The sequence below is a fragment of the Argiope bruennichi genome, chromosome 6, assembly GCF_947563725.1.
Source record: "Argiope bruennichi chromosome 6, qqArgBrue1.1, whole genome shotgun sequence".
In the NCBI taxonomy this organism is placed as follows: Eukaryota; Metazoa; Arthropoda; class Arachnida; order Araneae; family Araneidae; genus Argiope; species Argiope bruennichi.
Window position 1 is genome coordinate 126,434,005 of NC_079156.1, and position 27,245 is coordinate 126,461,249.

The 27,245-nt window shown below is 30.7% G+C and overlaps 1 protein-coding gene across 1 annotated transcript; it reads left to right on the forward strand.

Annotated features, from left to right (window-relative positions):
* Window positions 1-191: 191 nt before the first annotated feature.
* LOC129971994 (zinc finger protein 614-like) lies at window positions 192-27,245 on the forward strand. Its single transcript, XM_056085973.1, has 4 exons — window positions 192-1,043; window positions 4,450-4,511; window positions 14,242-14,408; window positions 25,811-27,245. Exons 1-4 carry the CDS (start codon window positions 593-595, stop codon window positions 27,123-27,125), a joined length of 1,995 nt encoding a protein of 664 aa, XP_055941948.1. The 5' UTR covers window positions 192-592; the 3' UTR covers window positions 27,126-27,245.

Sequence of the window (27,245 nt, forward strand, 5' to 3'; positions counted from 1 at the left end):
TTTCAGATGCTCAGGCGACGGAAGTGCAAGGCAAAGAAAACACATCTTTTACAACTTATTCAAAAAACATTGAATCTGCTCATAGACCTGAAATCGTCCATCGTGAAGCTTATGAAGAGACGACAGTTTCTGCCGGATCAAGTGGATTTCAGATACAAACTCAAAGTGCATCAGGTGTATCAGACCTGATCTATGCAACAACTGATGAAGAATATAAAACGTCTCTTGAAAATAGCAAATGGCAAACTTTGAATTACGGTAAAAAATTTTTTATTGATTCTCTAGAATGTGTCGTCAAAACAGGTCATTCAGGAAGTAAAAGTATTTCTGGAAATGAAAATTTGATTTTGAGGAATGTCTCAGAGAGTGTCAATCATAAAAATATTTCACCTGAAATGCATTCTCAAGGTCACAACAATAAGAAGAAAAGGAGTACCGACTTGAATGAACCTATCTCTACCAAGGAGGATGACAATGCTGTAGCTGGTCCTTCCGGATTCTGTTCTGGTAAGAAGAAATTTCCTAAGAACTCTTGTAAGAAAGATACTCCTAAAACGAATTATCGAACACGCACTAGCGAGAAGCGCGATATATGCAAGAAGCAGTTCTCTCAAAAATCAGGTCTCAACCTACATTACATAACCCACACGGCAAAACGCCTTATGCATGTGATGTATGCGGAAAAGAATTTACTCAGAAAACAGGTCGCGACAGACATCATCGATCCCATACCGGTGAGAGACCTTTCGTGTGCTACGTCTGCAATAAAGGTTTTGCTCATAAGGGTAATCTTATTACACATTTAAAGATGCACACTGGAGAAAAGCCTTTTGCATGTGATGTTTGTAATGAAGCTTTCGCTCAAAAGGGTCATCTTAAGAATCATGTTAGGACTCACACTGGCGAAAAGCCTTTTGTATGTGAAGTTTCTAATGAAGCTTTCGCTCAAAAGAGTAATTTTAAAAGACATGCTCGTACCCATACTAGAGACAAGCCTTACAAGTGTCCATTTTGTGGAAAAGCTTTCACGACCAGCAGCTATTGTAATAGACATAAGAGGAGCGCTCATAAGTGAAATCAACTTGTAAACTACCAAAATAATTCTTTTTTTCTTGTGTGGAACTATTTTACCTTCTTAGCCGAATTGAAATAATTTTAACATGCGAGGACGCACACGGGAGAAATACCTTATAAATGTCCAGATTGTGAAATGGCATTCGCGCACAGCAGCGATTGTTAAAAGCCTGACGGAAGAAAGCTCGAGTGAAAGTAATCAACAAATTACAGAAATAATTATTTTACACTCCTTATCGAAATTTAAGGAATTTTAAGTGAAAGTTGTTACAATTTTATTTTTAAATTTACTGTATAAATTTTATTACTTTGACGAAGTATATTTCCTGATACAGAACCCATAAGCTTATTGTATTTTACTAATAATTGACAATGAAAATATATTTTCAGTTCAAATGCATTTATATCTGAGTGTATTAATATTGATTATATTTTTAAAATCCTAATAAAAATTTTAAATCATTTATATTAAAAATGCATTTTTATCCTCTCTTCAAATAAAATTATTTTGGTTTTGATTTTCGCTCAATATTAAATATTTCCAAATTTAATGGTATCTACCGTTTCATTTATAGTTTTTCAGAGTATTTCGGAAAACAATTTAATGCAAACTTAGTATTGGTTTTAAATAATGATACGTAAAACGATATTTTAACTGAAAAAATTACTTGTGTGCGGTAAATAATTGTAATAATCGATAAATTAATGTAAGCAACACTTTTTTTAATTTGATGTTTTCTTAATGAATAATTTTTGCTGCAATTGGAAAATATTGATAAAACAAAAATCTATTTTTAATATTAATGACGAATTACGCAAGGAGTACCTTTCTTCATATCTTGAAAATCGTTCTCTACAAGAGATATTTAATGCATTTTTGTAAAAAGTTAATAAATATTTTTATATTATACCTAAGATATAAATATCTCTGTGATATATTGTTTTTCTTTCTAAGAAATTCTTTGGAGTCATTTTCTATGAAATAAATAAATTCAATAACAGTTTTTTTTTCCAATTATTTGAGTAATGCCTTTTAGTACTTAAGATAAACATGTGAGTTGGCACATGCAGGAATTGCAAAATTTGCATATTTGTCTACTGTACATTTTCAATGTGGGGAATTTGGAGGACCACCCGGTTTTTTTAAATGTTTGGTAGCAATTAAATTAATTTTAAAACACACTTCATTTAGACAATAAATTTCCAATGAAAAAAATTATTTTTAAACATACCAAAATTCGAAGCATAATCATTTCAATGATAAGTTTTAGACGCGTCATTGTATTTTCTATTTTTAACACATTAAACAAACATGTTTAAACTTATTTTTCATTAATATGTTTCATTGTTGAAGTGAAAATCTGATTATTTTCATTTTTCTTAACTTTTTATCTTGTATTTTTCTATTGCTAATGTTCAAATTATTATGATTCGGCGGATTTTGCGTGTTGTTGTTTTTTTAATGTAAGGTATTCTTTTATAAAAATTTTTGAAGATTTTTTTTTTGTAATTATAATTAAAAGTTTTGTTTCGAATCATGCGGCACCTAAAATTGTACCCATTTTTAATACTGCTGCCCTATCTCTTAATATAATTTCATCTAGTTTCAAAGACAATTGTTTTGTGTTGATGTGCCGGGGTATTTGATTTTTATTCATTTCCTCTCAAAGCTAACTAATTCTATATATTCGAATCATTTTCCTGGGAATGAATTCACTGGTCTTTATGTGTTCAACTTGAAAGTTTTTTAAGCATCGCTTGAATTTCAACCAGCTTGATATAGCAACGTGTTAGTGATAAATTGAATCCAAGGAAACGAAATCTTCAAGTATAAGCTAAAGATACATGATTCCTGTTATCAGACCAATGCATTTGTGAGCAATCTGGTTTTTAAAAAAACTGATGAATGTTAAAAGCAACAATGATTTGTTGGAAATTTTTTGGTCGGCATATAAAAAATGTGTATTTACTTTTTAGATTATGATTTTGGCTGTAATTAATAATACATTGTAATTTGATAAAATTATAAAATTATTTTATTATTTAATTTTTGAACAGAGTCCGAGTAAATTTGAAATTGTCTTTTCAGAGGTTTTCTTTTCTGTGTCATTGTTAATTCAACTAAATTGCATTAAACCTTGGTGTTAATTTCATATATATGATGCATGAAGATATGCATGAAATGTGTGCGTGCGTTTTTAATAAAGAAATATATTTGAATTTTTATAGTTTCTTCGATATACTGGCAGAATCATTTGACCTTAAAATTTATCTCCTTGAATTGATTAGATATTTTTTCAACATTCCTTCGAATCAAACTCTAGAAGGGAATAAGGTGATCTTTAAATAAAATCTGATATAAAAATTGATTAGCATTAATTTGAACTATTTCATATTTTTTCAGTTGAACTTACGATTGTTTATAAAGCACAGAATATATGTTTTTAAATAGGCAAAAATATTTTCCGTTTTTTTTTTTTTTTTTTCGATATTTCAGAGATAAGCTTCTATTTTTTACATCTTGTTATATAAAGAAATAGAAAAAAGGAAAAAGTCTTCTATTAAGACTTTTTTTAATTAATTATTGAAATGGATTAAAAAGACAGATTCAAAACGAAGAAATTTCGATCAAGGATATTTCGTATCAAGTGTTTTCTAAACAAAATCTATTTATTTAATATAATTTTTTTAACAATTACTTTTTGTACTTCTTTTGCAAATTAAGGAAAATTTAAAAAGCTTTGCAGAAAATTACACAAATTGAAGGCTCGTTTTAAACATTAGATGTTGAAAATTATATTAGAATATGATAACAATCTTAAAATTAAGGTAGATGTTCTAGCACGTTTTTAATATTCATTCATTAAATATAATTTAAATGTATAAAAAATTTTAATTTTTATAATTAATCAAAACATTGCGACTATGTTCTTATACTGCTGGAATCAATTGAAACCTTGATTTCTTTTTATTAATATTTACTGAATATTTTTGATTATACGAAAAATTAACAGCCTGATTTCTATGTCGGTCATGCGATGGAATATTGATCTGCGGCAAGATTCACCCTTGAAATTTGCACAAAAAAATTACTTATATTCTCCTCTCTGTTCAGAAGAATCAGTACTAATTCAAAATTAATGAATAATCCTGGTAATTTCAATTTAGATTCTATTCTATATTTTTGAACGAATGAAGATCGATCTAAAGAAAATGCTTGGATGATTGTGAAATGTTGCTTAAAGAGACCAAACGACAGTCTTTTAATATATATAAAATGCTTTTTATGAGTTCCTTAGTGTACAATACAACGAATATTTTTAAATAATTTTTTTTTAGTTGCGATTTTAGTTGCGCATTTTGTTTTCTCAGCAGACAATAAGGAACCAGTTAATGAAAATGATCAAAGTGTCAGGAGGACTAGCAGACGATCTGATGTAAGTATCAAAACATAACACTGATTCCTCGACTCTCCCGAAGGCTCACGGATAAAAAAATTGAATAACCGGACTGCCACTACAGCAATAGGAATTGTGGTTGAGTTGTAAGGGTCATTACTGGCCACGATACAACACTTCCCTAAGGAAGTATGTCCCGTCATCGATGGGAGGTGCAGAACCATAATTTTTCGTTCACCCACAAAGGTGACGAGAACCTACTACCAGGTTTCTCACCCTCAATTCTGAGGTGTCTCTCAGGTTGGGGGGGGGGATTGATGCAAATATCAGGAGTGCTAGTAGTTTTATCTAGTGTAAACTCAATGGTTCAAAGTAAGGATGAGGATAAGATTGCGATTTTAATTAATTCTACTTACCTCACTTCTAGTTACATTACATAATGTAAATTTTGTAGTACTTTCCAAAATGCGTAACATAAAAGCAGAATTAACATGTTATTATTGTGGTAAACAATTCAGTGGAAAAATAGGTTTTGACAATCATACAAATACAATTTGGTACAATACAATTTGGTGGAAAGCCAATTGTGTGCAGTGAATGTGCAGTAAAGAGAAATGTTCTCAAAAATAAGTCACTTCAAGCCTCACAGAATAGACATTGGCGTGTAGCCCTTTCTTGTGCTATATGCGAGAAAAAGAATTTGTTCCGGAAGCAGATTTGGTCCATCATCATCGGTCATGAGAGGGGTATAAGCCTTTTCTGTGTGATGTGTTTAACAAGAATTATTGTCAACATTACAATCTTATGGTACATGTCAAGACACACACAGGAGAAAGGCCTTGTAAATGGCCAGTTTATGAAGATACTTTCACAAACAGCAGTAATTACATCTGGCATCATAGGAGAAAACAGCTACATCAACCAACTTGAAACGAACATTAGTTCAAATTTGAATACACCACTTCATTTATTGTAATGCTCGAATGACGACATCTGCACTTCAATAAACATTTAAATATCACGTGAAAGATACCAAATGTGAAAAACCATTCTTTTAAATAAGAAAGGGCCCAGGAAAAAATATGTTTCCGTATTTTGTGTCACTGATATTTTATTTATTCATAGTCATTCATTATTTATTCATTTTATTTATTGATATTTATTCATAGTTGTATTCCAAAACAACCGTTCATTCCACATCTGATTATTGAAATAGAGTTTAGAAGTAAATAATCATAATCTTATTTTTTTTATCTACCAAAAAAAGAAAAGAACAGAAATCGTTTTCTTTAAAGGTTATGGGTAGCAGAAATAAATAACTCCAAAACAGATTTTCTTATAAAAATATTAATGAAATTATTTTTACAGAATCTCATTGAATTTCAAATATTTCATATTTTTTATTTTAGAGAAAAAAAAAGTCTTAGAAAATTATTTTGAATAAAATGTGGCGAGAGGAGAAGCATTATTTTATATACGTGTGTCCTTCTCTTTTATAATTATATTTTTTCACCTTCTTTTATAATATCTTCTTTCATGCACAATAACTTTTAAATCTTGTAGGATTTTTGTTTGTTGAAATAAAAGATCAAAATACACTCAAATAAATTCGAATCAATTTCCAGAACTCAGGTTAAATAACTCCAATTTTCCATGTTTCTAAGCTACTCTGTGCTCTAGATCATAATCTTTATTTTTTATAACTCATTTGGTATGCAGATTAAGATAAATCAAATGATTCCACAAACATTTACATAAAGCGAATGCAGATTTTAAATATTAAATATCGGATTTTTTGAATTTAAGATTTTTACTTTTGAATTTTGAACAGGGCTCTTGCACGTTATTAAAGAAACAATGCATTTGTAGTTTATTTATCGACTTGCGCACACTTTAAATATAGCAAGAGCTACAAAATTGAAAAGTGATCACTACCTCTACAACATATAAATGACTGGAGGAATACAAAATTCAGTTTCTGCTCTCAAATAACAATTTATTTTAAAATTTTGATGTCGGAATTTTCATTTAAATTTAAAATTCATGGATCGATATTTGTGTCAGCTTTGTAATAAAATAGTGATTTACGATGAGAATCATCCTTGCTTCTGTTGTAAGAATCCTGTATTACCTATCATAGATAAAACATTGTGTATTTCCAATCATAGGTAACACCAATGTGTATTACCTATCAGAGCCAGAATAATCCGATAAAAAACACGGTGAAGGAAAACAGAAATCAACGAAAATTTCTAATAATGATTCCCGATATTTATGTCAAGCTACTCGATCAAATGAAAGAAAAAAATCTGAGTTCTTGAATTTACCGCTCTTTCCAAACAATGAAATTGTTTCAATTTTGCCTTCCTTTGTGATAAAAGGGAGTAGGTCATTTTCAAAGAAGACCTCCATCAATGCATAACAAATGAATCCTTATGACAATTCATATTTTAATTCCCTTTCAGAAATTCACGTGAGTGAAGCCCGAAGGCAAAAAACGCATCTTTTACTGCTTCTCCAGAAAATGTTAAATATAATTGCAAATTTGAAAATGATTTTCACCATATTTATAAGATAACACAGCAGGTTGTCACCAGATCAAATGGTGTTGACGAGCAGAAACAAAGAAAATCAGGTGTATCCGATTTTATTCAATCTGGGGATGACTGTAAAACGATCCTTGAAAAAAGCAAATGGAAATCTTTGGAAAACTCTAAACATATTTTTTTGGACTCTGTAGAATCTGTAGTTCGAAACTCTACTTCAAATAATAACACTTCTGGAACTGTGAATATGATTGTGAATCCTAATCTCAAACTAGGAAGTACGGAACTAAGAAATGGCATGATCCATGTATCAGGGAATGTAATGGATGAAAATATTTCACTTCAAATGCTCTCTCAGATTCACAGAAAGAACGTGAAAATAATTACCAATGTGAAAGTACCATTCTCTTCCAAGTAAGATGACAGACAATGTTATGGCTGTATCTTCCGGAATACATCCTCGCAAGAAGAAATTCCATGCCATTATGTCCTTAGGAATTCAAGAGGAAAACTCATAACTATAGACCAAATACTATATCCTATAGACTAACCTTTCGCTTGCGACACATGCTGTAAACAATTCTCTCAGAAACTAGTTCGCGGTAGGCATTAGAGAATACACACTGAAGAGAGAGCAATTTGTGCGTGATATATGCAGAAAAGAATTTTCACAGAAAATAAACTTCGACAAACATTATCAGACTCACAAGGGTGAAAAGCTCTTTTCATGATACGTATGTAAAAAGCTTTTGCTTATGACTCTACTCTTAAGATACTGTAACATTCCCCATTTCCCAGTACTGATAGGACATTTACAGCCAGCTGTGTCGTCGCTGTTAATTACCAAACTTCTCGAGATATCCAGATGGTGGATTTTTCACTGGGTGGTTTCGCATCTATTCATTAGCGACTGCAGTGAAAGACCACAAGGGGAAATTCCTCGTCCAAGAGGTATTGATAGTACCTTCAAAGAGAAAGGGATGTCCAAACATCTGGATTCTAAGTGTTTCTCACTGTGAAAGAACTATGATAACTACGTGTTCCAGAATAATCAGTTATGAAAGTTGCATCACTAAATGGACCTTCCTACGACCGACTGGCACCGCTGAGGGAGCATATTGCTGAACCCCGATTGGCCGAAGGAGAGCTCAAATGATCAATGTAAATTAAAAGACGGAGATTGTAGCCAAAATATAGTGCGGAGATTTTTTTTTTTATTGAGAGGAGAAGAAACGAAGTTCGGAGTCCGAGAACTACCCCTGAAGTGGTCGTGTTGACTAACAACTTGTTAGTTATCTGTGGTGTTGTTTCTCCGTATTGGTGGAGAACTGAGTTGCAAGATAAACCTTTGACTTCGACTGTTGTGTCTCCTACTACAGGTGTAAATAACTATTTATTGAACCAAGATTAGAACAAGTTGTTCTTTTATATATATAGGGCTGTAAAATAAAGAATTGTCTGGAAATTCTGCTTCGTTATTTGATCAGTCTAGATCAAGACATTACAATACACATCTGGACTCACTTTGGGTAAAAACCTCATAAATGCTCATCTTATGAAAAGATTTTCACTAGCAGCAGCGTTTGTAATAGGCATCACATTAGAAAGAATGGATGAAATCAAGCAGGAAATTACGGAAATAACTCTTTTAATCTTGTATGGAATTGATTTAGATTCTTTATAGAATTGAAAAAATTATAATTCAAAATCCCTTCATTTTTTAAATTATTCTGTGAATTTCACTACTTCGCGAAGTGTATTCCTGATATCACAATATAAAATATTTTTAAATCACAATTGACGATGAAAACGTATTTTTAGTTGAAACGGATTTATATCTCATGTTAAAGGTTTTTAATTTTATTTCTACATTTCATAGGCTTTATCCTAGTACATATTCTAATAGTTAATACCAACAATATATGTTCATTTTTCTTTCAAAAAGGGGATTTCTTCTTCTGTCTTTAATTTAAAATTATATATTTTCAAATACAATGATAGTCACTTTCCCCCCCCCCCTGTTTCTTAGGACATTTGAATACCAAATAAGTGTTGTCAACAGTATAGAATATAACGGATTAAAAGAACACATTTACTTGAAGATTAATAACTCTAATAATCGACTGCAATTTGGTGTTTGCAATAGTTTTTTTTTAACTTGATATTTAATTAATAATACTATTTGTATTTTTTACAATTGAAAAATTTATAAAAAATGTAAAATCTATTTTTAATATTAATGGTGATTTTGACATAGAATTAATTTCTTTATTTATAAAAAATGAGGTTTACAAAAGATAGTTAATGTAGTTATTAAATGCAACAATAAATATATTCATACTTAGTAACAGAGTCTAATGTCTGTGATATTTTTCCCCTTTTAGGCATTCTTTGTGGTTCTTTCAAATGAAAAAAATAGATTCATTATATTGATGAACAATTTTTTTTTCATTAATTTGAGAAATCTTTGCTAATAATAGAGTTTAATCTGTGTGTGTTCTTTGCTGGGGTTTACAGTGCTAGACTGTGGAGCTAGAACTCTGAAATTAGCGAATGTACTTTTTAAATATTGAGAAGTTTCATCTCGGAACAGGTTTTCTTTAAAACCTTAATTTGAATTTTTATTAAGAATTAATTGAAATTTTGCGTCTAATTTCCAAAAGTCAAAAATAATTTTTACACCACCACAAAATTTTAAGCATCATCCTTTGAACTATACAGTCTTTAAATATATAATTCTTTTTATTTTTAAAAAATTAAAAAAAAATACTTTCAATATTATTTTAGAGAGATGTCTTCCATTGTTGAGTGAAACTCAGATTGTTTTTATTGTCTTTATTAACACTTCATTTTGACATTTTCTGCATCGTTTGTGGCCAAGATATCAATATGATCCGATATATTTTTCATATTGACTGATTTCAGTGTAAAATAATATTACAATTGTTGAGTCTTTTTTTTTAAATTTACAATTAGAGTTTTCTTCCAAATCATGCAAAAGTGAAAATTCTTTAAATGCATTAATTTTTAATACCACCGTTCTTTCTTGTGATGTATTTGGATCACAAGAAAGGATGTATTTGGAACACAGATAAATAAGCAGAACAGTGTAAAAATAAAGCATATTAAGGGTCTAAAAATTTGAAGATTAAAAATATTCTACTGAGAAAGCCATTGAAACCACATTAGACAAAATATTTAATTAAATTTCTTTAGTATTAATACAGATGAACGATCTGATCGTCAAAGAATGTTAGTAGGAGTTATTATTGTTAAGTTTACTGACTAAAGAATCATTGTTTGGCATACTGCTTCATTCATATGGTGTAATCTCTTACCAGACTACAAAATATTTAGGTAAAATTTAAAAATAAAAAGAATAAGAGGGAAAGGAAACAAAACTTCTTTAAATGCTGATTCACAAATAGTGAACAATAGTATAATGTGTTAGACACATGTAAAAGAACGAACAATTATGAACATTTTTAAAAATTTGGATGGCATTTTTCATCTACTAAGTCTTGCATGTTAAGAGGCAATGAGAAGAAAAAGTGACGACAACGAATATTAAAATCAAGGCATTCAATCAAAATATGTGAACACTAAAATCAATATGACAAGTGGATCATATTGATAACCTTTCACTGAAATGGAGATTATGGTGTGTCCTGTATGGAGGCGAGTCAATTTAACATCAACTTCTAGTGCAAGGACAATGGTACATAAACTAGTTGTGGGTTTAAGTGAATGAATGTATTTCATTCTGTATTCTCAGATCATAGGATTTTTGCCAATTACATTAACGGTAACTAACAAAGGTCCCTCTCACAAAGCAGTGTAGAAGTCCTTTAAACAGAAAGCAGGTTTCGTGTTTATAAACATAATATGCATATCATAGCATGAAATATCCACTTGACATTGAATCCAGAGAAATATGACAATGGAGAATCTATTTTGTAGATTTCGATTGAAATAATCAAAATTAAAGAAGGGTGAAGGCAACAGTGATACGAAGAATAGGCATACAAAAACAATAATTCTTTTTTCATGCCGTTCACATTCCATTTGCGTGCATGGTGCATCTTACTAGAATTTGAATTTATTGGAGCTTTGTATTAGTAGCAATTTATAATATTCCAATGGATTCTATTACATCAAGAATTAAATTAAAAATTACAAATTTGAAATTTGAAAAAAAAAAATTAGATTGTCTTTTCTTAAAACTGGATAACTCTCAAGATAATATTTCTTTTCACAAGTTTTGAGAATCAACTTTAAAATCTTATATAATCTTATCTCCCTGAAACGTTTTTTCCAGTTATGTAATGGAAACTAAAAGCAATATTTGCTTATATGACTCAAACAATCTATATATGTAGAATATGTTCAAAACAGCTGCTAACCAAAACAGATATATTTTGTTCTTGAGCTTTACAACAAAAATTGATTAAAATTATGAATTAGGTTTGAGGGCTCTACATTTTCTTGACGGATGTAGTAAATAATAAAATAAGTGGATTGAGAAGGGTTTAGTTAAACGCACTTTTACTCTAAAATAAAATTTAAAAAATCCAGCTTAACTTTGTGTACGTCTGGAGAGAGTTGGTTAATAATTAAAATAATGGTACAGATCAAAGATTTAAAAATTAAAGCAGCTAGTTTCATTTTCTGCACTTCAAAACAATAAAAGTAAATCTCACGGAAAAAAATCCCACAAAAACTTTGATTAAACAAATTAACTCAAAACAGAAACTATTCCTCATCTTAATGCCAATTTCGCTTTTATAAGACTAAAACTTTATTTCCATTTGTACACTCTTTAATTTTTAATCACAAAATGAGAAAAAATATGCTTTTCATTTCTGATACCAATATACGTCATTTGATAATAAATCCAGAAAAATACAATTTCTTTCAGCACAATTTTTAGATTTATGTGTTATTAGGAAAGCTCCGCATCCAATTGGTCTGCTGCAATTGATAGTGAAAAAAAATCAATTTAGTACTTTTTGCAACTTTGTCTAGATGACTTTAAAAGCCAAATATTTTATTAATCAAAAATTTTGTTTTACATGTAATTAATATTACCATATTACACCCTTTTGTTCATTGCTTCATGTTACATTCCAGGTTTTCTGTCTAAATATTTACACATCCAATTATATCACATGAGAGCATGAATTAAAAACGGTCATATTGTAAAAAAATTCGATCAATCACTACTCTATTTGAAGTTATACCATAATTTGAAAAAAAAATTATATTTCATTAAATTGTTACTTTATGATAAAAACTATTCAAAATAATACATTATAATAAGTGGCATATCTTTTCTTGATCATTAATAAAACGAAGAATAAATTATAATAAAGTGTTATTGGCAAAAATAAAAAAGATTTGCATTTCAATTCTCAAATGAAATATATTGCTGTAAAATATGCTTAAAATATTTATTTAAGAATTTATTAAAATTTAAAAAAAAACGAAAAAGTCTGTTGACATTGAAAAGACAATGCATTGACTTTAGTGATATTGAAAAAATCATTTTTGTGCAGTAATATTTTTAGGAATTTATAAAAGCGAATAATGCTAAGATTATTGCTTATTTTTTCTTTGCCCCAAATTCTAATATATATTTTAAGCACACCACCCTGATGAAATATTCTCATCTTTCAAATTAAATATTTTCCAATATGTTCCCTTTTAAGAAAACGATCTCAAAGTTTTTCTTAAAAAGTGAAAACACACACACACACACACACACACACACACACACACACACACACACACACACACACACACACACACACACACACACACACACACACACACACACACACACACACACACACACACACACACACACACACACACACACACACACACACACACACACACACACACACACACACACAGACATTGCACTTATATGTGTAATATGAAAATATTTATTAAAGCTTTCACAAAACACATTAAATTCATCCTATACAACTCTGATTTCCTTATAATAAGAACAGATTCCTTTGAGAAATTCGCAATTATAGTAGAAACAAATTCTTAACTGGCTCAGAGTTTTCCCTTTGGAATAGAAATATCATTTGTTATTAAACATCAAATTAATATATATATATATATATATATATATATATATATATATATATATATATATATATATATATATATATATATATATATATATATATATCCACAAAGTAAGTTCCGTTTCTATTTCTATCAGCGGCAGCCTGCGATCACAGTTCCGAGCATGCGCAGCAGTTACTCTGACTCAAGGAGAAGAAATGTACGCCATTTTCGGATCGCTGTAACTGACGTGTTCTTTGTAGTGCTTCTTTATAATGTCTGCCTTAATTAATGCCTCCGCTTATGAAATCAGATCTGTGATTCGTTTTATAAATGCAAAGAGAGTTAAACCATGTGAAATTTATCGGCAAATCTGCGAGGTTTACGGAAAAATGCTATGAGTGATTCAATGTATGGAAGATGGGTCAGACAGTTCAATGACGTGATCAAGTGCAGGATGAAAATCAAGTGGACGCCCGTCTTTGGTAACTGATGAACTGGTCCACGCAATTGAAGAGAAGCTTCAGCAAAACCGTAAATTTACAATTAGTGCTCTTCCTATGGAATTTCCGCAAATCTCACGATTACTAATTCATGAAATTGTTACTGAAAAACTGAAATTTCGAAAACTTTTCTCACGTTGGGTACCCAAAATTCTAACTGAACAACACAAAGAACAACGAATGGACAGTGCACTTAAGTTTTTGACACGCTACAATGAAGACGGCGAGGATAGTCACGGAGGATGAAACTTGGGTATCTTACGACACCCCTGAAAGTAAACGGGAATCAATGGAATGGAGGCACATTTCCTCCCCCACGAAAATTAAGCCTAAGCAAACCTTGGTACCTAGAAAAGTCATGTGCACCATTTTTTGGGACAGAAAAGGCATTTTACTGATTGATTTCTTACCACGAGGCCAATCAATCAATGCACATTTTTACTGCGAGACCATTAAGAAATTGCGCTGCGCAATACAGAACAAGCGCCTAGGATTAATGACAAAAGGCGTTGTTTCTTTCCACGATAATGCCCGACCTCACACTCCGAACGTGACAAAACAACTCCTACAGAAATTTGACTGGGACGTGTTTGATCATCCGTACATGTTCCAGTACATTCCATACATCCGTATCCGTAGAGCCCGGACCTCGCTCCTAGCGACTTTCATCTCTTCCTACACCTAAAATCTTTCTTTGGTGCTCAACACTTTAACGATGAGGCCGAGCTGAAAGAACATGTTACTACATGGTTGAAAACACAGGCGGCAACCTTCTGTGAAGAAGGAATACAAAAACTTGTGCCACAGTATGAAAAGTGCCTACAAAATTTTGGAAGCTATTTAGAAAAGTAGTTTAACAGTTGTAGATTTTTGTAGAATAAATTTGTTTCGGTATCTGTACACACATTTTTTATATAACCAAATGCAACTTACTTTGTGCATATACCTCGTATATTACCTAGAAAAACAGTAACAAGTATTATAATGTATGATATATTTGTTTTGAAAACATTCAGTTTTCGTCAATCCGTCATCAAATAACATGTAAACACATTGTAATTTTGATATGAGAAGAATATACTTCACAAAATTTTAAAATTCTTGCGGTCATTTTAAAATTAAAATTTATTTAATTCGATTAAAAAAAAGTAGTTTCATACTAGTGTAAAAATTCCATTTCTTTAATTTCCTGGTTGATTTCACTTATGATTTCTCCTGTGATGCCTTTTGCAATCGCTACTGTCCGAGAAATTCTTTTAACATGCTGGACATTTATAACGTTTTTCTCCAATGTTAGTGCGGAAATGTCTTGTGAGATTATTACTTTGAACAAAGTTTTTTTCACAGACATAACACGTAAAGGGTTTTTCGTTATTGTGAATTCTGTAATGTCTCTTTAAAACTGATTTTTGAGTAAATAAGGCTTTACATATTTTGAACTGGAATAGTTATTCGCCAATGTGTTTTCGATAGTGATTTTCAAACCAACTTTCCCATTTAAACTCTTTAGAACAAATATCGCAAACAAATCTTTTATTATACGGGCGTATTTCTGAATTTCTTGCTACCGCAGTGTCATCTTTCATAGAACAGATAGGTTCTTTCTAGTTGGTAGTCCTATCGTCGCAGTAACTGGAATCTTCCGAAGTCTCCTCAGATGAAATATGCTCGTTTTTCAGATCTTTTGAAGTTTCGATAGTGCCATTTTTCGATTCGTTATTTCCGAGTGAATAATCAGAATTCACGAATGAATTCTTTGCTCAAAAAAATATTTGCCTTCTAGAAGATTGTTTTTAATAAAATTTTTAAGAATCCATTAGCAAATCTTTATCGTTATTAAAGGATTGTGACTTACATTCCTCAAGAAACATTTCACATTCTTTATTATCTCAAATTTTTCATCCACATTTCTTTTGCTTATAGACTGATCCAGTGTCAACTGATGTCTTCTTATCAGCACCACGAATGAGTTCTTCAGTTCTACAGCAGGAAAAAATATCTTTGATATGAAAAAAAAAAAAATGATGAGATATGAAAAAATATCTTTGATGATATGATAAAATATCTTTGATGATATGAAAAAATGAATGAAAAAATATCTTTAGCTGATATGAAAAAATATCTTTCGATGTGAAGCTCTGAAGAATTTTGTTCCTTGCAGCAGTTTATTGCTTCAGGCGTTTTTGTTGATGTTATACCATTTGTGGCCTTTCTTATGGTTAAAATGGCTCAATCGATTAATAAATTATGCTTTAATTCTTTTCATAAAGAACGCTCTAGAACCGTTTCTCCTGAATTCAAACACCGTTCTTTGATTCTCATGTAATATCCTGTATATAAAATCGCTAATTAGCCTTCACTTCAGTATTATAAAATGTAGTCTTGATTTATCTTAGTTCTTAAATCAAATGAGTTGGAAAAAAAATATCTTCTTAAAATCATAATTCTAGAACGCATTTAGATTAGAAGGCATCGACATGATATATTGATCATTTTTTCTGAAAAATCTTAATTCTACTATTAATCAGAATATGTCCCTTGGTGTATATGTAGATGGTTAATCCGTATTTTCTTTAGCTATATTTTAATAGATAAATACATATTTTGAAATGAAATATGATTTTGTTAATGAGATAAGGAATTTGCTATGTTGTTTTAATTTTTTTAATGCTAATTTCTCTATTTTTCTTCTGTTTCATTACAATATAGAAGAAAAACATATAATCATATTAAAAGCACTTTTTTTTCAAACGATTAAAACCAAAATTTGACACATAGTTATAAGTTTGATCACAAAAACGTGTGCTAAATTTCATTTATCTAAATTGTTGCGTTTTTGATTAATCGTTTTTATATGGATACATGCAGGAAGACTATCAGATGACTAACTGAATAAATTATTTCCAAATCTGCAAGTTAGATGCTAAAACAGTATACTAAATTTTCTTCATCTATCTCTCGCCCTCCAAAAAGCAGACAGACAAACTTACGTCAAACACAAGTCTTAAAAATGTTTTGCAGGCCACGTACCTTATTCCGTTCTTCTAATTTAAAGCATTTTTTGAGTTATCGTTTTCACAAAAAGTGAGCCAGACAGTCGTAATTTAAATCCTTTTTTTTCTGTTTCTGAAAGGTTTGAAATATGAAAATCCTTCAAAATCTCGAGATAGAATTATTGACAGTTAAAATATTTTCTCTTTCCTTATTTCGTATGTCACAGAGCAAAAAGGACTAACATCTAATAACAGTATGAATTCGGGAGGAATTTCCTTTTCACGAGTTTAATGTAAGATCATCATTCGGAGCTAGACAGTGCTTCTTCCAAGGGGTCCAACAAGGAAAGGAAGTATTTTGGGAAGCCAGTCTAACCGAATTCAGCTCACCTACTCCAATGCAACCCACTGCAGCTTAAAAATCTTTAACCCAGCCAACTACAACTCTGCCAACATCAGCTTCACATCATCAGCCCAATCACCATTACCTCCACATCATTAGCTTAGCCATCTGCAACTCTCACTCTCCATGTCCACCCAACTGTTTAAATAATCGTTAAGATTATAGTCGCAGGGGCATGGAGAGGTGTTAAGTGTTAAGTTAAGTATTTTGGGAAGTATTGGGGATCTTTTGGCTTAGAGACGGAGGAAAAACTAAAAGGGGCAACCAAAAAGTAGTTTAATTTAGCTCCATTAAGTCACCGTTTTAAAGCAATAGGCAGTTTTAGAACGGTTCTTGTAATTTTGTACCAAGGTCAGATGACGAGACCGACACCTGAGCTGGCACGTCCTCTCTCCTAACTTCCACAACACACCAGCGGAAGGCCGTTTGCCTCCACCGGATTTAACGAGCACCAGATCCGCTAACACGACGGTTCTTCGCTGAAATAGGATCTGGAAACCTGAAACCCCGCGGTTTTGAAGCTGTGACCTTACCACCAAGCCACCGCGTCCTGGAGACTAAAAAGAAAAGTGGATCCTAGTGTATCTCTAGCATCCTTATGCATGGGCAGATTTAGTTTTAGTGAGTCGCAATGTGAAATAATGTAGTATAAAACATGGAAGTAATAATAGAACAATCTATAATTTTTAAGCATATTATTTTTATAAATAATAAAAATTGATTATAACTTGTATAATTTTTATCTAGTTTATTCTTTTAATCATTAGCTAAATTTTACTTCAGATAATATAGAACAGTGATTCAATTTAAAATATCATCAAATAACGAGTATTGTTTGACAACTGGGTTTAAAAACCATCCGCTCTTTTGCGCATGCCTTAGGACGGGTTTAATTCGACATATATATATATTCTTTTCTACATTTCATGGACACATTCAGCGAACACTAAACCATCACATGAGACAGAGATTCCATAATGTAATCGTTACTGCATTGAATAATAAGAGAATAAAGCTAAAATAATATTAATAATTTGAAACTAAATAATCAGTTATTACGTTACTAATATATTAGAAATTTGGTTACCACTGATGTCATTTCATTTCTGTCCGTTGATTCTATTTAATTAGGGAAACCCCTCATTGACAGAAAGAGAGAGTAGAAAATATGTCATGCAAATATGTAGAATATGTAAATGAAAATATGTGCATCCAAATTACACATACCAATTATAGTATGAACGTCTTAATGAAATCTGTGAAAAAAAACTCATTAGATTTAAAATTATAAATATTAGCATTGATTTTTTTTTCTAGGTTTCCAACATCCTAGATTTACGACATTCTCTGGACTTTTTCTAGTGTTACATTTAGATTCGACAAAAGAAAAACTCAAGAATCAATGAAACAAACAAGAATTCATTAAAAAGCAAAAAGGATTAAAACGAAAGCAGATTTACAAAGAATAAATTGAAAAAAGAAATGGGTGATGTCCAACAATAAACCTGAGCAATTTCCTAAAATTGCATTAAATGGAACCTATAACAGTCTCTTATAGGCCATACAGGATTACTATCTAATTATCCATGTCATCATCTTACAGTAAATATATAACAAAAAAAATCTTTCTAAAATTCTCTCTACCACTGAATGGGGTTGTATCCTCCCTAAACAATCGTTTATGCGAAAACCTGCCAGAATCGGCATTGCGAAGACTGAAAGATGGAATATGCAAACCGTCCTAATTTCTATCATTCCATTTTTATATGGTTTGATAATTGTGTGTTCATTACGAGATTCTTCGAGTGTGTGGTATTTTAAGTTTGCGACGAATTATAGCAAGATTTTCACTTAGATGGATGGAGTAAAACTGGTGTAAAGTGTTTATTACTGCGTGTTAGGGTGTATATACTTGAAAAAAAAATTAGGGCGATGGTGAGACAAAAATTACCTCTGACACCGAGTTATCAATAATTATTCAAGTTAAATATATATCGAAATGTAATCAATTATGTTATCATTTGAAGAAAACAATAGAATTCTGATACTACATGCAATGCATGCAAATTGTTTCTCCAATGACATTTCTAATTTATATAAGAAGAGGACTAATTTAAGTTCATCCAAATGAGGTTTTCTATGAAAGAGAATTTCTATTTTATAAAAATAACTAAATTACAGAAACGCTTTATAATAATCAGGAAATAGCGTGATATACATATCATCACAGGTCCTTTTTATGGTAAAATACTGTCTGTTTTTTAATCCCTCAAAATCACATGTGGAGATGTTATTACAATTTATCTGTAATCCTGCTTGGCATACATTTAAGCAATGGATCTATTAAAATAATTCATATGAATAATGAAAAATTTAGATACAGTGAGAGCACAAGTGGGAAAAATGTGAATATGCATATTTCTTATACACACATGTTTTTTTGTTATTAGTAGAAAGAATGAGAAAGATATGAGGCAAACATATCAACCTCTCAAGTAGAACTTTTTGGTTTACTTAGACTCAAACAAAACAAAAAGTATAAAAAAAGCGATTGCATCCTATTGTACTTCTTGAAATTTGATACGCAGGCTTGATGCTTATCCTAGTGAATCGTAATGTGAAGCAATGGAGTAAGAAACCTGCAAGTCGCGTTAGCACAGTCTAAATGTAATTTGCAAGTATTAAACACAATTAAATGAAAATTAAAGAAACAGTCATACCAAAGCCATATATTGAATGAAATGATTATTGTAATACCGTCAAAATTCTGTTGCATCTTACTGTAAAAGAATTTATTGAAACATTATTGAATTTTGTTTTTATCTTAACTCTTTGTTAGTTGCACTTTATATTCACACGCGGACGTATGTTATTACATCAAGTATTAAATTGGGAAATATTAATTGTTTGAATTAAAAAAAATCCAATCCTTCCAACGTGTCGTCTCGGGAAATTCTACCTGTACAGTCTTGTGGCTTCCAAAGTATTCCCATTCGTCAGACCATACATCAAATGCATGTCCGCCTTTTCCTGATTACTGTACGTCGCCATACCTTCTGAAATCCTAAGTAGAAATGACGTTGTGTAAGAAATTTCGCACTTTATGCTCTCCATTACAGCTTGCTCTCCGCCCATGCATTGTATGGTGAAAACTGCTTGTTTAGATGTTTTCTTTCATCCCCTAAATTGTTGCCTATGAGTTTTGAAACACCTTGCATACATTACTATAGATAATACCAAGTATTTACATTATTTCCAAGCATTTCATGGAATTTTTCCATCAGCAAAGGTATAATGAAAACTGAAAAATCTCTTTTTCCTATAAATGACAAATGTTGCAAAATATTCCTTTCTTAAATACTTAAAATTTTAATTTATAATTGATATTTAATGCACTTTAAGAATGCTTCTGAAAAATAATTTTATATTATGCAAAAGATTCCAATGTTTTTATAAAATTCCAATATTTTTTTCTCCTTTTCAAGAAATTTTCGTGGTCATTTTCTATAAAAAATATTGTTATTTCAATGCCAGTTTTTATTTTCATCGATTAATGTGGTCTCTACTAATAATAATGATAAATTTGTATGCATTGTTAGAAGGAAATTTGTTAAGAATCTTGTTCGCTATACAGAAACTGATATTATCGAAAGTGAAGATGAAGATAGCATTAATAAGCTGAAAGAGGAATTTTATAATGGACAAACACACGGATTATCAGGAGAAATCCCTAACTGGTGTCTGGTCACCAATATTTTCCTAGATTTCAGGGATAATGTATGCTCAGGTGTGATGAAAAAGAAGCTGAATTTATGGATGAAAGAAGACATTGCGGATAATGTGTGTATCTCCTATAGAGTAAGAGCAATGATATCCAATAGATTAGAGGCATTAAACAAATATAGATCAAAGGAATATAATATCTGGCGAAGCTGATTGGATAACTTAAAAAAAATTGTAAAGCCACATAATCCAGACAGTTTTTACTTTCCACAAGACAAAAAAATTTGGAATCAAGAATTTTGGCTTTACAAGAAATTTTGGATTTATCTAAATATATCATTTTTTTTCCTTTCAAGTGTATGTAAGAATGCTCATTGTTGAAATTATGGAAGTATTTCTTAATCACACCAAACAGTTGAGTTTTTTTTTATTTAATTGGTTTGACGAAATATACGGCATTCAAAATTTATAGCAAAATGGATATGGGCTCATATATTTGTCACATTACGTAATAATGCATGGTAAGATTCATAATGCCAGTCTTTTCGAATTTTAAAATGGCATACAAAAGTTAATGAGGAAATCAGAGAAGTCCCTTTAATAGTTGTGGAAAATATATCAAGAAATATCTGTTATAAAAACTATTATTGCAGCAGCAAATGAAGAAAATAATTGTGATTCTATGGGAAAAATCCATTTGGGTTGTTTTGTTCTGAATCGAATTCGAAAGATGACAGATTTTGTAATTTGAAATCAGGAGAGATGGTATTAATTAAAAAATTGAAATAATCGCATGGCGATAGTACTATCAATAGCGGTTCTAAAATTTTAAACTGAAGATACCTTTATATTCTTATTGAAATCGTCTTTTCTTGGTACTTGCGTAGTAAGCTAACTTCCATTCTTGAGATGTTTCAGACATTACAGTAAAGTTTGCTCTTTATGCTATGGGAGAGGAGTTTGTAATTCTACTTTTGATGAAATCAGATTAATGCAAATCGAAGTACACATAAATGTATCTTCCTGTAATATTCAATTTCATGCATATTACTGCAATTATCAAATTCGTTTGCTCCTATGATATATTTTCACTCGATTAAAACTAAATGAATTGTAGAAAAAAAATTTAATACCTTTAAAAATGAAAATTATGTTTCGAAATTAAAACATCTGCTCAGAAATAAGAACTGACATCGCCGTTTACATATAACTAAAGGCGCAATGTTACGTAACATTGGTCGGAAGGACGTCGTTCCTTTTCTTTTCTTTTCAACACCCTGCCTTTAGTTTCGAGATTGTATTCAATTTTGATGTTCTGTTTCCCTAACTGATTCGAATGCATATTGAAAACTATGAAATCCACATTTTAGGAATGCCATGTAAATATTCATTTCATTGAAATGAACTTATGAGCAGTAAATAAACCTAATCATAAATTGCGACACTGCATGCATCCTCTTCTCATCTCAGGAATTGGTCAAGGATATTATTGCACAGTTTATTTCTTCCGATCGTTGAAATTTTAAAGCAAATAAAAAATTTCTTACCCATTTATTGAAGCTCTGTATTTGTTTCTAAAATTTACTTTATGCACGGACCACCATTTACACAATTTATTCGCAGTTCTTATTTCTTTTCAATGATAAATTGAATTTTGAAAAATGAGTACTGACCAATGTTAGTATCTTATTTATCTGTACAGAAGACTCCATTTGAAGATTAGTCTGCATTCAGATGCATTTTGACACGAACTGGAAATGATATGAGGTTGAAATTAGTTTCTGAGACTTTAACCCTTTACAATCAGATATTGACTCTCACTTACCATTCAAAACGGCTCAGCATTTTGACGTTTTATTTATTATTTGATCTTCATTATGAAAAATACATGCAGAATAATAAGAAGATGCAAATTAGTAAAAGGAAAAATTTGACTAAAAACAATTACATATAATTATTTTTCGGAGCAAGAAACAAGTCTTTGTATTAAATGAATAATTAAGCCTCGAATTACTTTTACGAGTGCAAAAGGTTAAATGACCTATGCACCCTGGTGGAAATGGTAAAAGAAAATAATCGGCAAAAAATTGTAAATAAATAAATGAGGAGAATGAAAAATTATTTCTTTTCTTTTCTGAAAGCCGATGGTGATTGTGGGGGGCCTAATGGTGCATGGATTTGAAATACATTATTCCATGATGAAAAACAAATTGCGGAAGAAGAAAAACAAAAATATCAAATTTCTTACAAAAAGGAAGCATTCAATTTGAAACTGAATGGAAGAAAAACATAAAAAAAAACAGTATTCAATATTGATCACAAAAGGAATAAAACCTGCTTCATTTTCTCCCATACGAAATAATTTGCTACAAACATGATTCACACATTTTTATAATGTGCATTTTTTCTTCTTGTTTGGATGGGAACTTAATGTTAGACATTTGAATGACTCTTTCTCCTCCTACAAGTAGTGAATAAAATTTCCAAAGATTCCAAACCAGGATTTTTAATTATTAGAAACTATGCAGTAGTTTCGTGTACGTATAAAGATTTCCTGTTATAGAATCTGATTCTATATTCAATATTAAATTCACGTTTAAAGTTCCACGAGACTGTCATTAGTTTATATCCATGTTGCTTGCAATGAATGGCGTCTTCAACTGAACAATACTGTGCGGTTTTTGAAGAGTATTTGAACACAACAGAAGATTATTACTTGTTATTGAGTTTGTGACTTGATCACTGAATTTGTCTCATTATATTTCCTAGCATTTGTGAAACTCAAAAGGTGTTAATCCATATAAGTTGCGATTGTTTTGAAACCTTGGAACTAGAGTTAAAATGCAATTAAAATTATGATTTTTTTTCTCATGCAATGAATACCGGATATCCTTTTCTTGAAAATATGTTGCATCATTTTTGTTTTTCAGAAAAAAAATGGCAATTATATAAGAATATTCACTACCTTATTTATAAGAAATTAAATATTCTTTCAGCAAAAATCTATCTTCAGTACTTCTAATTAATCTTCTGGATCTTTTAATTTCGGACAATGGTCAAAAGACGTGAACTGTTAATCAGCAACAATATTTTTGCTCGTGAAATATTTGAAATAGAAACTATCAAACTGTTCAAGATAAAAGAATTGAAAGATATGTTTCCGGATTTTATTTTACTGATGTTGTATTGCTTCTCAGTCCCATTCGAAAATAATTCTTCAGACACAATCTGATTACTGAAATATAACTTAGAAGTAAATAATCATAAAAATACATTGAAATTTTTTTTTTATCAGCAGAAAATAAATAGGAAACCGAATCGCTTCTTTTCGTTTATGGAGTGACGAAATAAACAAAAAATCCTCATTTAATCTCTAAAAAATTTTGATAAATAGTTTTTTTTAACAGAATCTCATTGAATTTCAAACCATTTCATTGCTATTAGTGCATTTGAGTGATTGCATTCATAGAAAATAATTTTAATAAAATGTAAGCTTTTATTTAATATACATGTATAATTATATTTTAAAATCTTAACTAACGGGAGGATTCAGATTTTAAAAAAAATATTACATCACACATGCACACATTTTTGCTATTAATAACATCTCATCATTTTCATGCTGTAAATTAAATTTGGTTTGACATTAGAAAATGAACTAATTATCGCAATAATTTCATCTAACAGCGTCCTATCTTTCCATACTTTACATTGTTATTTCTCTTTTATGCTATATAATATTTAACATGCTGAATATTGATCCACTTCTAGATAAGATTGTAGAAAATCAAAATTTCCCGCCATCATGGATTTATGCGCTCTTTTAAATGCCGAATTCATTTAATTTAAGAAATTTAAAATTAAAATTCTTAACAAAGGACAAAATCTGAATAGGCTTGATGTTTAAACTTTCATGCAATAATATCAGACTTTAAACAAAAGTGAGGTCTATTTTGAAAGGAAATCCTAATTTATGATTACGGTCTAATAAAGAGGCAAGAACTTGAGTTGACCCTTAATGAGCATTTAAAGTATGCATGGAATAGAAAAAGCTTTGAAATAGAAAATATTAATCGATCAAAAATAATAAGATTAAAGAAATAAAAAAAGTTCGAATTTCATTTTACTGATATTATTCTTTCCCTTCTAAAACAGTCTTTTATATATAATATCATAACAGAATTACAAGTTACAAGCAAATGAATATGAAAATGCATTCGATTGTATCTTTGTTCACACAAATAAATACAAACCAAATCTTTTGCAATAATTATGAGAAAGAAAAAGAAAAAACTAAATTGATTTTATTATAAAAAATGTTATTAACGTATCAATTAACAGAATGTCGTGGAATTTTAAATGTTTTCCTATTTGAGAGTACATTAAGAGGGAAAAAATCATAGAAAAGTTTGTGGTAAAAGTTCGTTTAAGGTAAATTTTCCTTTTATAGACAGTATATTTCTATTTTAAAATCTGATTCATGCCTTTTTTTTTTATAATACCTTTTTTCATAGACAGATATATTTTGCCGGACAGGAGTTTTGATTGTTGAAATGAAAGATCAATATACACTCAAAGTAATAACTTCGAATCAATCGTGGAATTCAGGTTATAAACAATCTTCCTTTTTCTAGGTTTCTATGCTTTCTCTGCGAGGGTAATAGGCATTCTAGATCATAATCTTTATTTTTGTTTTAATTCAGTTGCTACCCAGATTAAGATAAGGATATCACAAATAAACACATGAAGCGAATGTGGATTTTAAATATTAGACTTTGGATATTTGAATTTAGGGCAAAGGGCTCTAGCACGTTATTTAATAAATGAAACATTCATAATTCATTCATCGTTATACTTTACTATTACTATTCATAATTTATACATCGTTATGACATCATCAATATACTTTAACTATAACCATAAGTACCAAATGTAAATCTCATCAAGAACGTTTACAGCATTAAACTGTAGAAGAAAAGAAAATCTACGTTTTTTACCTATTTAAGAATTATTTAAAAAAATTTGATACGTCGGAATTTTATTTTTGTTGGAAATTAATGGCTCGATACTTTTGCCAAATTTGTCGCAGAGTACTGACTTACGGTGAGCATAATCCTTGCGTATTTTATAAGAATGATGACAACGTGTATTCACTGCCAACGACAGGAAATTCAGATGAAGATAATGAAGAAGCTAAAGACAAATGTACGGAAAATTCGAATGAGAATTCTTTGTATTTAAGTCAGTCTTTCCAGCAAAAGGAAAATAAAGAATCTGAGCTGATTAATTTATCGCTGTATCAACATAATGAAGAATTTAAGCCGCTTCCTCCAAAAGTAAACAAGTACAGGAATTCTGCAGAGTGCTCCGTCAAGGCACAACTAAGTGATCCTTGTGATATTTCTTATTTTAATCCCATTTCAGATGCTCAGGCGACGGAAGTGCAAGGCAAAGAAATCACATCTTTTACAGCTTCTTCAGAAAACATTGAATCTGCTCATAGACCTGAAATCGTCCATCGTGGCGCTTATGAAAAAACAACAGTTTCAGCCGGATCAAGTGTTTTTCAAATACAAAATCAAAGTGCATCAGGTGTATCAGACCTGCTCTATGCAACAACTGATGAAGAACCGTTTCTTGAAAATAGCAAATGGCAAACTTTGAATTACGATAAAATAAATTTTATTGAATCTCTAGAATGTGTCGTCAAAACAGGTCATTCAGAAAGTAAAAGTATTTCTGGAAATGAAAATTTGATTTTGAAGAATGTCTCAGAGTGTGTAAATCATAAAAATATTTCACCTGAAATGCATTCACAAGGTCACAATAATAAGAAGAAAAGGAGTACCGACTTGAAGGAACCTATCTCTACCAAGGAGGATGACAATGCTGTGGCTGGTCCTTCCGGATTCTGTTCTGGTAAGAAGAAATTTCCTAAGAGCTCTTGTAAGAAAGATACTCCTAAAACGAATTATCGAACACGCACTAGCGAGAAGCGCGATATATGCAAGAAGGAGTTCTCTCAAAAATCAGGTCTCAACCTACATTACATAACCCACACGGGCAAAACGCCTTATGCATGTGATGTATGCGGAAAAGAATTTACTCAGAAAACAGATCGCGACAGACATCATCGAACCCATACCGGTGAGAGACCTTTCGTGTGCTACGTCTGCAATAAAGGTTTTGCTCGAAAGTGTAATCTTAAGAATCATGATAGGACTCACACTGGCGAAAAGCCTTTTGTATGTGATGTTTGTAATGAAGCTTTCGCTCGAAAGGGTACTCTTAAAGCACATGCTCGTACCCACACTGGAGAAAAACCTTACAAGTGTCCATTTTGTGGAAAAGCTTTCACGACCAGCAGCAATTGTAATTTCCATCAGAGGAGCGCGCATAAGTGAAATCAACTTGTAAACTACCGAAATAATTCTTTTAATCTTGTATGGAATTATTTTACATTCTTAGCCGAATTTAAACAATTTTAATATGTGAGGAAGCACACGGAAAGAACCCTTATTAAT

Coding starts and splice junctions, on each gene's coding strand:
- LOC129971994 (XM_056085973.1), top strand. CDS start 593: ATGCAAGAAGCAGTTCTCTCAAAAATCAGGTCTCAACCTACATTACAT. Junction 4,512..14,241: donor GGACTAGCAGACGATCTGAT/GTAAGTATCAAA, acceptor CCGTATCCGTAG/AGCCCGGACCTCGCTCCTAG. Junction 14,409..25,810: donor ATACAAAAACTTGTGCCACA/GTATGAAAAGTG, acceptor AATTTGTCGCAG/AGTACTGACTTACGGTGAGC.